The following is a 17,047-nucleotide window of genomic DNA, read 5'->3' as shown; positions in this document are numbered from 1 at the left end:
TACTTTATTTTAGCTGTTGTTTCGGATTTGAATCGATTGTGGTCCACATATCTTGGCTTGAGTCTTAGAGCCTGTCTTTCACCTTCCCTTCACCTCCTGACCTGTCCCCTTCAGAGTGTTCAGTTGAAAAGACTGCTTACTGATTACAGACTATCTACTTTCTGACTGCCTTAGGTCACCATGATAAACTAGTCTAATGTGCCTGAATGATGTGTGCTAAATTCAAATGTATTTGTCTCCTCCTTCATGAGTTGTAACAAATTCAGTCCATTTTCAGTCTTCATATGAGGCCACAAGCAATCAAGTTGGCTTCCTAGCTACAAATAAATGTGACCACAGGTTACGACAGTTATCATCTGCAATGCTGTGCTAAATCACAATCTACCCAAATAGAAAACAAACAATACATAGATTGGAAGAAAAATATATATTCAGCAGTAACAATACTGAAGCCTGTGTGACTTAACATGTTAACTCCCATATCAATATGATGACGCATTATGTAGCCATTTGCAATAGGTTTAAGTTTACATAACTGCATTGTGACCAAGCCAGTAGTAGTTCACACATTAAAGGCCACATTGTGAACCACTACACAAGTGACAGATAAAGAGAAATGGCTTTCAGGCAAATAAATGCATGGTCACAAATACACTATGACTGCCAGACCAAATGATCCTACCAATTATTGAACATTCCTAATACGGCTGATTATTGAGCAATCGCATTACGGCTGCAAAGCCAGGATTCTTCATTTGCACATGTCAATGTGCAAATGAGTAATGTCAATTAGCAAAATAAATGTGAATTCTCCGCATATAGCATGACTGTTCAGGCTGGCGGCCTTGCAAATGGCGACATTTGTTTAAAATATTTCAGCCTCAGTTGAATTTATAGGTTCTCTGAATGACTTATAGTGGGCCAGATTCTGGGGCTATGGCTGAGAAACTGCACAACAGCTTGCCTTTGGTGTGGCCATATTGGGTGTGGCAACACAAGTGGGAGCTTCCCAGCTTCCCTGAAAATCACCAGACTTATATGCATGCCAGGCATTATTCAAATCAAACACTGCAACAATATATACATCCCAGGTGCACAACACATAGGGAATACTACTGTCCCACGACTACTGTCTGTTCTGGCTCCACGGTGGTGGAACGAACTCCCCCAGAACAGCAGAATCTCTTGCCATCTTCAAGCCCAGACTGAAGACGCACCTCTTCAAGCTGCACCTCTCCCTGGCCCTTGTCAACTCCTCCCTGTCTTCCGGCTGTTTTCCAGCATCCTCCAAGAGGGCCCACATCACTCCATTGCTAAAAAAGCCTACCCTGGATCCCTCCATCATCCAGAACTACTGCCCGGTATCTCTTCTTCCTTTTCTTTCTAAAACCATAGAACGAGCTGCTTCTACTCAACTTTCTTCTTTCTTTTCTAACAACAACCTGCTAGACTCCCATCAGTCTGGCTTCAGATCAGGCCACTTAACAGAGGCCGTGCTCCTCTCCGTCAGTGAGTCGCTCCATGCCGCACGTGCAGCTTCCCTCTCCTCTGTCCTCATTCTTCTAGATCTCTCTGCTGGCTTCGACACTGTGGATCACTCCATCCTCCTGTCCGCCCTGTCAGCAACAGGCATCTGTGGCACAGCCCTGGACTGGATTGAGTCCTACCTCTCTGGTCGCTCCTTCCAGGTTGCCTGGGCTGGTACGGTATCGACACCTCGGCCCCTTGCCACAGGAGTTCCCCAGGGCTCAGTCCTAGGTCCGCTTCTTTTTTCTCTTTACACTCGTTCCCTTGGCCCTGTGATCACTGCACATGGGCTATCCTATCACTGCTATGCGGACGATACCCAACTCTTCATCTCAATCCCACCATCTGATACACAGGTTTCTGCCCGTATCTCTGCTTGCCTGAGTGACATCCAGAGCTGGATGGACAACCACCATCTAAAGCTCAACCCAGGTAAGACTGAAATGATATTCATCCTTGCTAAGACCTCTCCCCATCTGGATCTCTCCATTTCCCTCGGGGATACCACACTCACGCCATCACCCAGTGCAAGGAACCTCGGCGTGGTGATGGACAGCAGACTGTCCCTTTCTGAGAACATTGCGGCGTGACCCGGTCATGCAGGTTCTTCCTATACAACATACGGAGAATCCGCCCCTTTCTCACCCCCTACTCGACCCAGCTCCTGGTCCAAGCGATGGTTCTGTCCCGCCTGGACTACTGCAATTCCCTCTTGGCTGGCCTTCCAGCGTCCGCCATCAGACCCCTCCAACTTACCCAGAATGCAGCAGCTCGTCTGGTCTTCAACCTTCCCAAATACTCACACGTCACCCCCCTGCTTACTTCCCTCCACTGGCTGCCTGTCATGGCTCGCATCAAATTCAAAACATTGGTGCTTGCCTTCCAAGCAGTTAAGGGGTCTTCCCCAGCTTACCTACAAAAAATCATCAGACCCTACACCCCTGCCAGACCTCTTCGTTCAGCCTCCACAGGCCGCTTGGCACCTCCCCCTCTCCGAACCTCCACCTCACGCTCACGACTACTGTCTGTTCTGGCTCCACGGTGGTGGAACGAACTCCCCGTTGAGGTCAGAACTGTAGAATCTCTCCCCACCTTCAAGCGCAAACTGAAGATGCACCTCTTCAAGCAGCACCTCTCCCCATCCCTCCCTACCTCCCTGTGAACCTTAATTGTTGTCTTTGTGATTTACGTTGTTTCGGTATTAAAAAAAAAAAAAATCTTCGTTGTACGGGTAGCAATTGAAATTGTACTTCCCTCTAGGGTCTTTCAGCGCACTTATCCCTGGTTATGGGTATGCACTTTGTTGTACGTCGCTCTGGATAAGACCTTAGATGTTGTCTTCACCTGTGATATTTACTTATGTATTAGGATGATACCTTCGCTAGTTTTGTTTGGCTAGGTAAACGGTTTGTTCATACATTTGCATGTTGCGGTATTCCAATTATTATTTTTTTATTCTTTTAATCTGATGATCAAATAGGCCCTGGGCCTTATCCATTGTTGTGCAGGTAGCAGTTGAAATTGTACTTCCCCTCTTTCAGCGCACTTCTCCCTGGTTATGGGCATGCACTTTGCACTTTGCTGTACGTCGCTCTGGATAAGAACGTCTGCCAAATGCTATTAAGGAAATGTAATGGAATAAGAAAGGTCTTAAAAATGATTGCTGTCAGTTTTGATTCTACACTACACATAGAACAAAGGAGAGAATGTAAATAAAAATGATGAATAAATAAATTGGTAATGCAGGTATTAACTGAATGGCTTTATTCAACAAGTGACAAATGGCTCCACCTAGTGCATAAATGACACAATGACAGCGAGGCAACCATGTGCAGCAATTCAAAAGTCCATGAGTTCAAACTATTTTCTTCATAACAGACATGAGGAAATTAGTACACATCATCATGTACAAATGGCCTTTGGCAGTTACAGGTCATAGGACAATGTACAGCTTGAACAAAACACTGTAAGCATCCTTAAGATACCACCTTCCCATGCCCATTTAATATTTTCTCGAATTACAATACTAACCCCCCCACCGAACAAAGTGTTAAGAGCTAAACTTTCAGCTGTTGGTACAAAGAATGTAAATAATAGACCAAGGGAAAGCATTAGGTTGCAGAGACCAATAATTAATCAATCCTCTTAGTCAGGGACATCCACTTAGTTTGTCCTTCGTAACCAAAAACTTTACCTTGGTTAAAATACCTATGTTTAGCATCCTCAAAGTGCCGAAGTCAGACAAGGACAAATCAGACAATTATTTGGACTTTTGAACTGGGAGGCCAAAGCTTGCAGGACCTGAAACTCAACTGTAAAACAATGTCTATTTCATTTCTGTATCACCAAGTGATAAGGGACATGTCATACTAGTCTCCAGGCCAGGTGGGGTCTAAGGTTTCATTTGTGGAGGAAATCCAAACACCCTGACCCTTTACAAGAAAGTCAGTGTTGTGGAACCCATGAAACCCACGTTGTGGAAAACTAACCATCCACTGTAACAAAATATGACAGTAATTTCCGCATTTCAAAAGATTCCACGGTAATAACCAAACAAATGTACAACAAACATAATAAATATAAATATTATAAATAAGTAGCATTATTTATTAAGTTTTTGAGTGGTCGGTCAGTCAGTGGGCAACAGAGGAGGGTGGTCCCGGTCAGTGGGAGTTGATGGTGCTTTCTGACTGGACCAAGCCTTTGCACTGGAAGAAGGCATCCTGGCACGGCTCACGACCCAGGAAGCTCTTCAGCATGTCTGCTCCATCCACTGACCCCCCCACCTCCAGGATCACCTTCCGGTATTCCATTCCCACCTATGGAAGCAAATATATACATCCATATATTGCAGCTATATCATCTGAACATGATCTCTTTTGGGCTGAAGGCTACTGCATACATAAACGCATTACCTTATTATCTTATAATGCATTATAATACAATACATTATTTTGAGCTGACTGACTGCATCACAATCTAGTCAGTCGTCCTGATGGAAAACAGTAGTCTTGGGGGAAAACCATTAACCTGATAAGGGCAGAAGGTAATAGGAGTTTGATTCCAGGACTAGCTTACCTTCGGGTTCATGATTCCCTCCTTCCGGAATCTACTGAAGAAGATGTCCATGGAGAACACCTCGCTCCACAGGTAGCTGTAGTACTGCCCATCGTATCCACCGGCCAGGTGGCTGAAGCTTGCCATCATGTTTGTGCCTGGAGAGGAGAACAGTCACATAGCACAGTCACATTATGACATGATGACAATACCATCCAAGGGATCATCACAGAAAATGGTCTTCCCTTCAACAGGCTAAGGTCTCTCCGGGACTGATTTACATAGCTAATGTACCACGTACCTTGCTCCAAGGCTGTGCTCTAAAGGCTGTGTTATTAGTCAGTGGTATCTCTGATCTCTTGGGACCCAGCAAACGGGTAACAAAAGTGCAGCTCTTTACCTTTTTAACATCCCAAGAGAAGAGATACCAGTTACTTCAGTAAATATCCGGCAGTATGGATTTAACGTGTAAAGGGTAAACTACGTTTGCCTCGAAAAAAGGTGTCTACATTACATACTGCAGGTAAAATAAATAAATGAATTACTTTGCAAGTAATGTCGGGCCGAGTTACAGTGTCCAACTTCTATACAGAGGTCTTTTCAGTTCATATATTACGGGGCAACTATGGAGATTAAAAGCTTTAAGCCAATTTAAAATATGTGATGTACTGTATGCTAAATGATTGATTTCTTTTTACATCAATTTAACAAGCTTGGTCCATTTATGTTCATTATAATCCTGGCAAGTTAACATATATGACATAGTCCTTCAGCGTGACATTTCAGACTGTTGGCGCGAGGTCTGTCTTATGTGTCAGTTTAGGGTTTGAAATGAGGACCTGGCAGGGGTCCAGCTCTTTAACATGGACTGGACAATTCTGAAAGGACTATAAAATGCTGTTTGCCTGGTTAGTGGGGCTCTTGGTCACCTGGAGTAGCAGAGATTCCCAGGATGTCTCTGGAGTGTTTGGCAAACTCGTCCGCTGTGTTAGCACTGGACTTGGTGTGGAGAGCTTGGTCCACTTTACTGAGCACAACCTGACGCAGGTTCATCAGGCCTGTGGGAGTGAAAGGGGTGGACATTAGTAACCTAGCAACAGAGAACTTCAACAGCATCACTAAGGTAAGATGTGCCCCACAGGGAAAATGTGAAAACAATCTCTGCCTCTCGCTAGATAATGGCTACAATGGCAAAATTCCAGAAAAACCACCAGAGAAAATATTGGTTTGAGACCGTGCAAAAGCAGGCAAACAAGATCGGGTTTCCAAACACAGCAGTTTGATCTGCTTAGGGAAAGGACACCGTAAACAAACAAGAGCTTTGGTATAATCCGATATTCAGCTTAGATAAGGAGCAGTGCAGCTCCTGCCGTGCACTGAGACAGGGGAGCGGACCGGACCTGTGTTGGCCACTCTGGAGGCGATGAGATTGTCTAGCAGGTCGTCCGGGATGGGGCTCCCATCCTTGTAGTGCCGGGACATTCTGCGCAGGGGCTCCTTCTCCCAGACCCAGTTCTCCAGCATCTGGGACGGCACCTCCACAAAGTCCGTCTCCACCAGAGTCCCACTGAACTCCACAAACTTAGTCTGAAGGGGTCACAGGTCACACCATATGAGCAGGCAAAATGGAGCCAACAGCATTTCAGAGACAAGCCTTCAGTGGACCACCTTGCAGTGTATCACATGTACATTTTTGACCTTCAGTCCTCAAAGGTGTTTCTTGCTTTCTGGTGTGTTACAGACCTAGCGAGTCATTAAGACATTGTCTAGAGACCACACCCCCTACAGTAAGAGACGTGAACACGCGGAGCGGGGTACCCTGGAGCAGATCTCGTGCATGACGTGGCCAAACTCGTGGAAGAAGGTCTCCACTTCGTGGTGCTGCAGCAGCGAGGGCCAGCTGGCCGTGGGCTTGGTGAAGTTGGCCACCATGGCCGCCACGGGCAGCACACGCTTCCCATCAGGACCCAGGCAGGACGGCTGCAGTCCGAAGCAGGCCGCGTGGCCATACTTCCCCTCCCTGAAAAACAGCGCCCTTCAGCTGCAAACTACACCAATTCCTTTAATGCGTCAACCTTGCAAAATGATTACAAACAGCAGGAAGTCAATAACCCTGCGCAACATTCAAGCACAATCCTAGCTTTCTTTGCTTAGGCTGACAACCGACTGATCTAGAACACCATTTATCAAATTATTTATTTGCAAGCTCATCACTCAAGTGTGAGTAACAGCAGTACAGAGTAGCACCAGAGTAAATGGTAAATGGTTGGCATTTATATAGCGCCTTTATCCAAAGCGGTGTGCAATTGATGCTTCTCATTCACCCATTCATACACACACACACACACACCAACGGCGATTGGCTGCCATGCAAGGCGCCGACCAGCTCGTCAGGAGCATTTGGGGGTTAGGTGTCTCGTTCAGGGACACTTCGACACAGCCCGGGCGGGGGATTGAACCGGACTACTGCTCTTACTGCCTGAGCCATGTCGCCCCTTACACCATCATCTCTAAAATGACACCAGCACATGCCAGTGCCATCTCAACCATGAACCTGAAACTGCCCTGGTCCAAGCTGCATGGTCACCTGGGATGCAGGTCCAGATAGAAGTGGCCGATCTCCTCCCCTGACGCGGCGTCCTGCGCGGAGTACAGGCTGACGCTGGGGTGCCAGACGTGGGCCTGGTCGACCTTGTGGAAGGTGAGGCCCAGCAGGTCCTGGTAGATGCTGAGCAGCCCCTCTGTCACCACCTCCAGGGGGAAGTACTCGATCAGCTTGTCCTTGTCCACCGCAAACTTCACCTGCTCCACCTGGTTCATGTAGTACGGCACGTCCCAGGCGTGTATCTGCCCGTCAAACTCGTAGCCCCGCCTCTTACACTCCTTCTTCTTCAGGTGCAGGACGTACCGCCTCTCTTGCTCGCCCACTGGCTTCAGCTTCTCGTAGAACTTATCTGCACACACAATACATCCCTCATGTTTCAATGGGGTGGGGTGGGGGATCCCAGCCAGGTGTCAATGAATGAAGTGATACTTCCATGGCCTTTCATTGTTACAATCAGCCATCCTGTAGTTAGTTTCAGCTCTTTGGCTTGTTGTTCAGAATGCTTACCTATATTTATCTCAGTTCCACGCTTACTCTTTGTGTCAGATTTAGCTCACGTGATAACATGAAAATGAGAAATTGCAATTCCAATCTTTTGAAGGTTATATAATGACAGCCTGTCTGAACCCACGGTTGTGAATACAAGCTGCTCTATTCCCACTAGGGGGTACTTGTCAATAACATTATTTCAGAACGACCAGCAAATAGCAATTCAGGGCAGCTGACATTTGAAAAGCAGATTCTGCACCTTAAATTACAAGAAAACGACCTTGGCTTGAAAGCCTCCTGCTAAATTAACACTGGAATATGAAACTCCCAGCGGGTCACTGAACAGTAGCAATGTGTGTTGGCGGGAGTACAGAAGTGTACTCATACAGTCCAAAGGCACAGGACAAGCCAAGGATGAGCAGACTCCCAACCACTCAGAGGTCCTGACAATCCACTCACAGTCAGTTACCACAGATGACCCAAAGACAAAACTGGAAAACAAACTTCAACACAAGGCCACCCTCAAACTTACCCTACTGGTTTTAAATGGTAGGGGGGGGGGGGGGGGGGGGGGGGGGGGCGTTGGGGAGCTCACCAAGAAATTGCGCCACGTCAGATGCGTTCTTGGCCATGTTCATCTCCAGCACGTAGTCGGCGTGACTGCGGAAGCCCAGCAGATTGGCCACCTTCGCCCGCAGTGTTATCAAGCGCTCCAGTATGGAGGTGTTCACCTGCAGGATGAAGGCATACAGTAACACGCTTCCTACAGCCCTTCCGCCGCAGTAATTCAGGAATGGAAATGCAGCTCACACACAACTGCAACAGCAATTGTGGAAATCTAAGTCTGTCTGTGCCATCTGAGCTTTCATAGCCGCCAAGTTAGAGGAGGTTACGAAGAACCAGAAAAAAATCTAATTGGAAAGCATCCATCCCGTCCCATCTCTGCCATGTCCACTGAAACTGTGTAGCCGGCTGGTGACCGACCAGAAGGATCATTTCAGAAAATAACCTTCAAAATGAAACGTCCCCTCCCAAAGCTGCACTAAGACCGATTCAACCATATTCTGCAGGACTCAGTATCAAACAGGCGGCACTAGCACAGTCAGGCTTTGGGAATGTGAGGTGCATAAAACCCTTAAAAACAGATTAACAGGATACATTACATTACATTACATGGCATGTAGCAGACGCTCTTATCCAGAGCGACGTACAATGAAGAGGATGAACTGATTTAACAGGAGGCTCCCTCCCGTTCCTCTCTTTCACTGCGGGTAGCGGGGGGGACCAGTCTAGGGAGGTGACACTTACCTCTTTGCACCTGCTCTGGAAGGCTGCCTCCATCTTCCTCCTGGTCTCCTGGACATGGCACCTCTTCATCAGGGGGTAGTAATGGGGGTACTCCAGGGTCACTTTGTACCGGCCCTCCTCCACCCGCTCCAGACCGTTCATGTAGCTCTCCGCCAGACCGCCTCAGGGGGCCAAACACCACCAACAGGGTTCAGACAGGCAGACGTCGCTTTTAAATTACTTTCAATCACACCAGCTTTTCTTAATTCCAAAATCTGCAATGCCAAATCGTGACTGCGGGCATGTCTGATCACTGCAATGCCTTGTTTTGCCACAAGAGGGTGCTCACATGCATACACGTCTTCCGAAACCCCTGCAATCTGTTGGCTGAGCTGGAGCAACTGCTAATGTGCAATGTGCTTGAGAACGTACTGCATAGAAAAGCTTCCATCCCTGGCTGAAGTTACATACTGCCACAGTCGACACAGTGGTCAGTATTTCAGCACAATTGAAGTGGTAGGTGTCACAGCACTGAGAGCAAGCATCCTAGTTGGGACACCATGCAGGAGACCACCATGCATCCTTCATTATCCCAAACATTCACTGATATGTTCGGCATCCTTACCGAGTTCTTCCTCACTGAAGAGGAGGAAAGTGTTTTCCTCATTCACATTTTTGTTGAAGTCAATTGAAAGTTCACTTATCAGCTTGCGAGTTGATTTGATCTCCTGAAGGGTAAACAGCATGCAGTAAATTTAGTAAGCATAGCAGTCAAGGTGTGTCCTTCAGAGCTCTCTATTCAGCCTAAAGAGAGTGAAACCGCAAATAAATTAACCACAAATAGAGAAAATAGTCTGGGCCTGGCATCCACTCTTTTACCAATTTCATAAATATACAATATCAGTAATACACAATCATAATATGAACCAAGATCATAATGCTAAGAACATGGAAGTAAGAGCAGTCGAAGGGTTGCCAGTTTGTTCCCGCCCTGGGTGTGTCGAAGTGTCCCTGAGCAAGACACCTAACCCCCAATTGCTCCTGATGATACCTGATGGTACCTTGCATGGCAGCCAACCGTCGTTGGTGTGTGTGTGAATTGGTGAATGAGAAGCATCAACTGTACAGCGCTTTGGATAAAGGCACGATACAAATGCCAACCATTTACCATTTAAACTAGATCACTTTGTTTGCACTTGGGTCCGAGCACACAGTACCTCCTGTATGTCTTTCGACAAGTGCAGTCCATTTCTCCTCCCCAGCTTGATGTATCGCTCCAGAAACCGTTTGGCCTCAGGCTTCAAGTCCTTCAGCTGCCTCTCCTAATAAAGAGGCCGTAAAATCAGGCAACTGTGCAGGAACGGAAAATGAAAGTTGGCAGCTGGATACAAAACTTCACACTGGCAGCTCGCTGTGGCTGACAATGGAGGCCCTTAAAGGACCCCTGCAGCACCGCTAACGGGATGAGGAATATTACAGCACTGACAAATAATCTCAGCACATCGAGCAATCGACTGAAGATAATGAACAAACAGGAGAATCCTCGGAAAAAGACACTGCAGTTAGCGAGTTCATTTGTAATTTCATTGTGCAACTGTGAGTGGTTTCGTGGAAGTGTGCATGAACTGAGAATGAGTAGGCGAAGTTAGTTCAGGAGTACATGTGTGTGAGAGTTGGTGCATATTTTTATGTGCCTATTCACATGTATGCGTGTTTGTGAGTTTGTGTGTAAAACGTGCATTATGTTTGCACCTGCCAGTGTCTGGGTGCGAGTGTATAATTTGCATGTTAAGTGCATTATTTTATGTATATAAAAAGATACTGTTGTTTTTTTTAATTTGTGCCTCAGAAACTCTGATTTTAGACACTACTTTGTAACCTTTTTTTCCCCTTTCAGAGATACCAGGTTCTGTGCTAGGCTAGTGGTACAAACAGAGATTTGAAAATTAAAATAGCCAATTAACCCTTAGATCAGGTGTGTATGTGTGTAGGTGTGTGCATGGTGGGTATGCATCTACGTGTGATGTGTGTCGAGTGTGTGCGTTTAGTGTGTGATTAGTGTGTGTATGTTCAGTGTGATGTATGTGTTTGTGTGTGTGTCCATACCTCAGCCCCGTGTGAGAAGGGGAGAGTAAAAGGGGTAAAAGGCCAACCCTGCTGCGACTGTGGTCACAAGCCTGTCTGGACTGAAACTGCTCACAACTTCCAGGCCCACTGCACTTTCATGAACTAACACCATCATGCTCCTGGTGATAACTCATAAACAGCCACAAATACCACTGTCTGACCTCCGCATCGCCTATCTGTGGTTTGGATAAAACGCAGGGACTTCCAAGTACGGAACAAAGTGCAGGGCAGTGCTAGATCAGCTGCCGTATAAGCACACCATATACATGACAGTTCATTGTTCTTGTTTATACGGCTGCCAATGTCCAGAACCAACCCGCAAGTCTCCTCTGAACCAAATTCCAATGCGGTCGTATCATCAGCCGGCGCAAGCTTACAGGTTCACATACAGGGATTTTTTTTGCGCCATTTCATTTATGCAGTCAGATCATTGTGACTATATTTTGCACATGGTGTGCATTCAGTCTTACCCCGCAGCTGCCAAGACGGGCCGGCGTGTCTAGAATTAGCTGTTGGCCTCCGGTGGCCTTTTGCATGATTCCGAACAGCCCCATAAATGCCAAGTGGTCTGGATGCCGTTGAACACAATTTATCACACTCCGTGTGTCTTCACTAAGCTGCTCTGACAGAAAATCCAGAAAATGTGGCTCAAGTGATAGGCCAAGTGTGGAAAAAAAGCTCAATTGTTGACATTAGCACACAAAGCGTAAGTATTAGATGGCCTCACTATGGGTGAACTCTGAGAACTGTCATAACAGCAGGATATGAAGTATCCTGAGACATCAGTAAACAAGGACAGCTCGTGTTGTGTACATCCTCATCTACACATGTTCCGTCTTCTCTTGTTTCATCCAAGAACAGAAGTATTTTGTAAATGGAGGGCTGCCTTTGCAAAAAGGTACACTTGGTAAAAAAACAGATCTCTCAATTCCAAGCATTGCTGTCAGAACTACATGCATATCTGACTCCGATTTTCATTCTCGGCCACGTACCATTAAAAAACTAATTCCCGTGATGCAGCTTATCTGTGAAAACAACAGCCTTTTCACTGGGAGCTGAGTGCTCATTTAGGGAGCATTATGAGGAGTTCTACTTCAGCTGCGCTTCACACCAGAGATGAGTGACTTTGCTGGCCCCGAATGTGCTACCACAGTAAAATGCCGTCTTTAAAATAACCCTTACAAAGGGAAAGTACATTCAAGGGACACGTTAACATATATAATTACCAATTGCAATGCAAAGATTCGGGCTACACTGCACTCCAAATGGAGACCAAAGGGATTTTGTGTTCCCTGTATAGGTCTGATACAGAGCTCTGATGTTCCTGCTGTACCTGCAAGGCGATGACCCTGTGAAAGATATCGGCCCTCATGCTCATCTCCACGTCAAACTCAGACAGCTTTTTGTCCGCATCGGTGCTTGCGGAGCGTACTTCTTTGCAGGGGGAGACGTATTGAGGGAAGTCCAACATGTGCCTGAACGCTGGAATAAAACAAAGAAACGTCAGAACAAAACACCAACATATACTGTCAATGTTTCCTCTTATGCTATTGTTATTAGACTGATCGAACCGTAAGGAGGTCCAGTTGGTGTTTAACTGTTTGCATTATGACAAATTTGTGGGTGTAAAGTGTGATGATAATGTGTACTGCTGCAACAAAATCTGGAACAAGAAAAACATTTATTATTGATGAGATAAATGAGTCTGACAGACTTGCTTGGATGTTAAAAGAAATCTAATGAAGTGAAAATAATTAAATTAAATTGAATTAAATTGTATCATTCATTAATTCCTATTAAAATGTCTGGTTCACCCCTACATCCAATTTTAGACAACCACTGCGGTTATCCATCTCACCTCATCTAACCCTTGTGTTACCAAATAGGAATCAAGCCTGGTGTACAACAAGCACACACTCCAACCCACAACAGCAGCATGTGTTCTGTGTAGGGCGGAAGGAGCATTGCTTGCACGCTGGGAAATACAGTGTTTACATGCTGTCATTCTGCATGACACAGTGCTCCTTACTGTATCCCTGGCTGGGGTTTCCTGCCAGTTTATTAAGTCTGAGAGGCGATGCATGACGGCATGAATTACATTCTGCAAGTCAACAAATACACTGTACATGTTAATTCATATATTAAATTTCCATCATACACTGGTGTGAACCCTGCAACAGACTGCACTAGTTCCTGGATAAATTAACAGTGATCCCACAGGCCCACCTTTAGCTGATCCAGGTAATGGGTAGAGTGGAGAACAGAAAGCCCAACAGAGGTACAGTTGTGGGGATGTCCACCCAACTGCTCCCCACTATAGGCCAAGGGCACCCTCTTCATTGACAGGTGAGAACACTGTGAAGAAGAACCAGGAGCCAAACTTTGCCAAGCACTGTGGCCCTGAAGTGACCTGAAATATGGCCCAGAGCATGCCCTCCAGTGGTGGCCTTTGCCAGATAAAAAGTGCCCAAAAGCTGGCAGTTCAGCCAGCCAAGACAGCTCCAGTACCTTGCCGTTCCAAAATAGAAAGGGATGAGCAGCTTCTTTCTTGTGATGGTTGTTCCATAGCATCAGCATCTCTAGGCATTCTGGCTCAAGTACTGGATGGTGGCCAGGTCTGGCAACTGACCATATTAACAAAGGGTTGTCAACCTGGCAACCACCCTAGAAGGCAATGGGCAACAAGTGCTCTTTGACTTGGGCTCAAACCAGCCCACTGTGGCAATATCTTCACAGCTATCAAATGTCAGCATACATTGTAAACTGAGTCTGAACTTGGGGCTACACTGCCAGCTTAACAGCAGGTCCTGCCCATATCATGATTTTCCAGCCAGCCTGGCCAACAAAGATCCACTCACTGGAGCCATTGGCAGCCTTCACCCGAATGCTCTCCAGCTGCTCTTGCTGAGACCCGAAGATAGCAGGGGATCATCCTCACTGACCGCCCTGCAACATCTGAGCTGGCTGGAGACTAGGCCATTCCCACTAACCCCATTGACGTCAGGAAACTTGTTCCAGCAGGGGGGGAACTTGACCTGTACTACTCCACTTCCCCAGAGCAAAACTGAGTTGATGATAGGCATAAAGTATTAAATTGAAATCCATCTGCCGCCCACTGTGCAATGCGTCACCCCCGTGGACGATGGCTCCACTCTCGGCCCGGTCGGACGAGGGATGCTGCCCAAGAACATTCCGCCAGATTCCAGCATGCCCAAAATAGAGGAGGACTGGGCAGCAAACAGGCATGCAAGGACAGCAGACTCAGGAGCTAAGGCCCAGGCAACTGCAGCTTTCAGCAGCGAACCTTAACTGGCAGATATCTGAAACAGCTGCCTCCTTGGCCAAGGTGGCTCAACTCTTATTGACAAGGCCGCATCAGCTCAATCCTTGAAAGACTAATGGGGTCACCGGAGACATCGCCGCAGACGGTACAGTGTACCTGGCACGCAGAACAAGTGTGCGGAGAGCCGCCAGCAGAGGTAGCTGGGAGGGCCGCAGGACACTGTTCAGCTTCTGGAGTGCTGGGAGCCAGTCGACAATGAAGGCTGTATGTGCACAAACCTGGCACAGGTGAAGGCTCATACCCTCACACTCGTACTGAAAAGACCCTGAACTGGCAGTGCATGCTGGTTAAGTTTGCCGAATCTGTGAAGGACAAGTTGCACCAGATGATGAGATTAAAATGGTAGAGGAGTGGCAGGCAAATGTGATGTTACCTGGGAGTCAGTGGAGAAGCTTGTAATGGTTGAATGGCATATGTACTAAGATGCTATATTGATGTGCAGCCATTTCTGAACTCTGAACAATTTAACAGATGAATAATTCTTTTCAAATAGGGCGAGAATGAATCATCAGTCTGTTTCTTCATCTGGCAATCACATGTGAGTAGATCAACAAATTGTAGGAAATAAACAGTTGCAATGGGTTACAATGTTTGGTGTAGAAAGGTTAGGTTGGTCATGCATTCAGGCTCAAGCAATGAACATAGATCAGGGGTGCACAGCAAGGGCCGATCTGTTTAAGAATTTTGTGTTTAATCATGTAATCATCTAATATTTGTATAAGCACCAGCTACAGTCACAGAATGCAGGTGTATCCTAAAGGTTTTACTGATCCAGGGTAGTTTATAGAGCGGTCAGAAAACTAAAATTAAGGTAACTGGTTGGAACAAAAACCAGCACGTGGATCGGCCCTCCAGGACCGGAGTTGTGCACCCCGGACATACATGCATGAGCCCTTAGAGGAGGGGGTGCAGCTCCTGTAGCTGTGTCATCGGTGGTGGTCAAGTACTTCATTCATGAATTTATTTAAACAACCAAATTACCATTCATCTTCCAATAACAATGACCTTGGAGCCACTGGCTGAGCAAACAGGACGCTGAACACAAAGTGATGACATACCAGTGTATTCCAGTTTCGCATATGCCAGGGCTTTCAATGTGTTTTCATAAGAGACCTTCTCCAATTCCAGAGCTCCAATGCTGTCATAGGTCTGCTTCACTCTCTGAATCAGCTTCTCTGTTTGGGCCTTCATCTGATCAGGAGTGAGATCCCATCTCAAACTGTTCCTGCTGCCAGCTAACTGGGAACACTTCTTAGCAGGGAGCTCGATTCCATTCAGAAGGGTCATTTTCAGCCTTAGTCTGGAACAAGAGGCTCTGAAATACAAATTATATATACATGAACAAGTGCACGTAACAGCTCAGTGAATGTGGATAACTCACACTTCACACTGTAATCCTAACCTGCCTGGCCTTAAATCCATGCCTTGCTATTCAATGGATTAGTTTAGCCACTGACTTCAAATGCAGCTCATTTACAGTATCTCTTCTGTACATGGGGTGACATAAGGACCAAACGCTTTATGAAGGCATCCAGGGGCATGAAGGCAATGATGACACTGCTGTTGCACCCTTCAGGAAAGCAATATACCTCAATTGACCTAGAACAAATACTACAGTATAAATAGGCTGAGAAAAACCCAAGGTATCTTGTTCATTTGCCCATCCATTAACAGTACATTTGGAGTACGCAAAATACTGTGAACCAACATGTTCTTAATTATATTCACTGTATGAACCTAGACATGTGGCTTCTTGTAGATGTATACAAAGTACTGTATAATCTGAAGTAATGTTCAGTGTGGGATCTCTTGCGGTTAAAGCATTATTGTATGATGGGACGGTAACTCAAGTCACATAGAAAATAAAAGCTGTGATGTTACATCTCTTGCAACCATCCAAATACATCTGGCAGGATGCAAAATATCCCTTTGCAGGAATACAATATTAAAAATATCAATATCAGTGAGTTAACAAAAATGATAAAACCATTGAAATGCCTTCTATTTTATTTTTTTACTTCTATATCGACTTAGAAAATCCTGGTGGAGAGAAAATAACCACAGATTTAATAACATCTATATATGATTCATAACATCTAATCATATTTTTTGCACATATTAAGATACTCTGACACGCTTGCATGAGTTGTTACGTGAACAGTGTTCGGTCCCTGGGAAAAGTCTGAAAGCCTCTTCCTGAAGCTTGTGAAATAACTCATCCGAGTAGCCTACATACTGTATCAGCAGGTCTCTGACATCTGACATTTAAAGAAAATACACTGAGGACCACACATTTAACCAGGAATGCCCAAGCTTCTATCCTGATGATCCAGTAGCTGACAGGCATAAGGCACTGTCACTCTGAGGACACCCCCCTCACAGTGATCACACACAAGGCCAGTGTCAGAATGAGTTTCCTCCATCAGACAGACAGGCAGGTGGTTGGTATCGTATAATTCTTGAAAAAATGATCTATTTGACTTCATTTTCCTAGTGGCTGTTCCTAGAAGTCTATTTGACTTCTGTTTCCTTGTGGTATTCCCAGTCGTATAACCAAAATACTTTTTTTTCTGAGCAGCATTATGAAAATCAGAGTCCATAATTTCAAACTT

The 17,047-nt window shown here is 45.9% G+C and overlaps 1 protein-coding gene across 3 annotated transcripts in view; it reads right to left on the bottom strand.

Annotated features, from left to right (window-relative positions):
* Positions 1–3,276: 3,276 nt before the first annotated feature.
* Positions 3,277–17,047, bottom strand: part of nln (neurolysin (metallopeptidase M3 family)) — a 16,509-nt gene continuing 2,738 nt past the window's right edge. For all 3 annotated transcript variants that reach the window (XM_061262584.1, XM_061262585.1, XM_061262586.1), the window contains exons 2-13: positions 15,494–15,750; positions 12,426–12,574; positions 10,183–10,287; positions 9,591–9,693; positions 8,987–9,147; positions 8,274–8,409; positions 7,172–7,538; positions 6,403–6,604; positions 5,985–6,171; positions 5,514–5,642; positions 4,606–4,742; positions 3,277–4,346 (exon numbers count right to left, since the gene is read on the bottom strand). In XM_061262584.1, the coding sequence (XP_061118568.1) occupies positions 4,191–4,346; positions 4,606–4,742; positions 5,514–5,642; positions 5,985–6,171; positions 6,403–6,604; positions 7,172–7,538; positions 8,274–8,409; positions 8,987–9,147; positions 9,591–9,693; positions 10,183–10,287; positions 12,426–12,574; positions 15,494–15,750 (2,089 nt within the window). In that variant the 3' untranslated portion in view covers positions 3,277–4,190. The remainder of the gene's footprint in view (positions 4,347–4,605; positions 4,743–5,513; positions 5,643–5,984; positions 6,172–6,402; positions 6,605–7,171; positions 7,539–8,273; positions 8,410–8,986; positions 9,148–9,590; positions 9,694–10,182; positions 10,288–12,425; positions 12,575–15,493; positions 15,751–17,047) is intronic.

This window comes from Conger conger, chromosome 12 (genome assembly GCF_963514075.1).
Source record: "Conger conger chromosome 12, fConCon1.1, whole genome shotgun sequence".
Classification (NCBI taxonomy): domain Eukaryota; kingdom Metazoa; phylum Chordata; class Actinopteri; order Anguilliformes; family Congridae; genus Conger; species Conger conger.
This window is presented reverse-complemented; position numbering and strand designations above follow the sequence as displayed.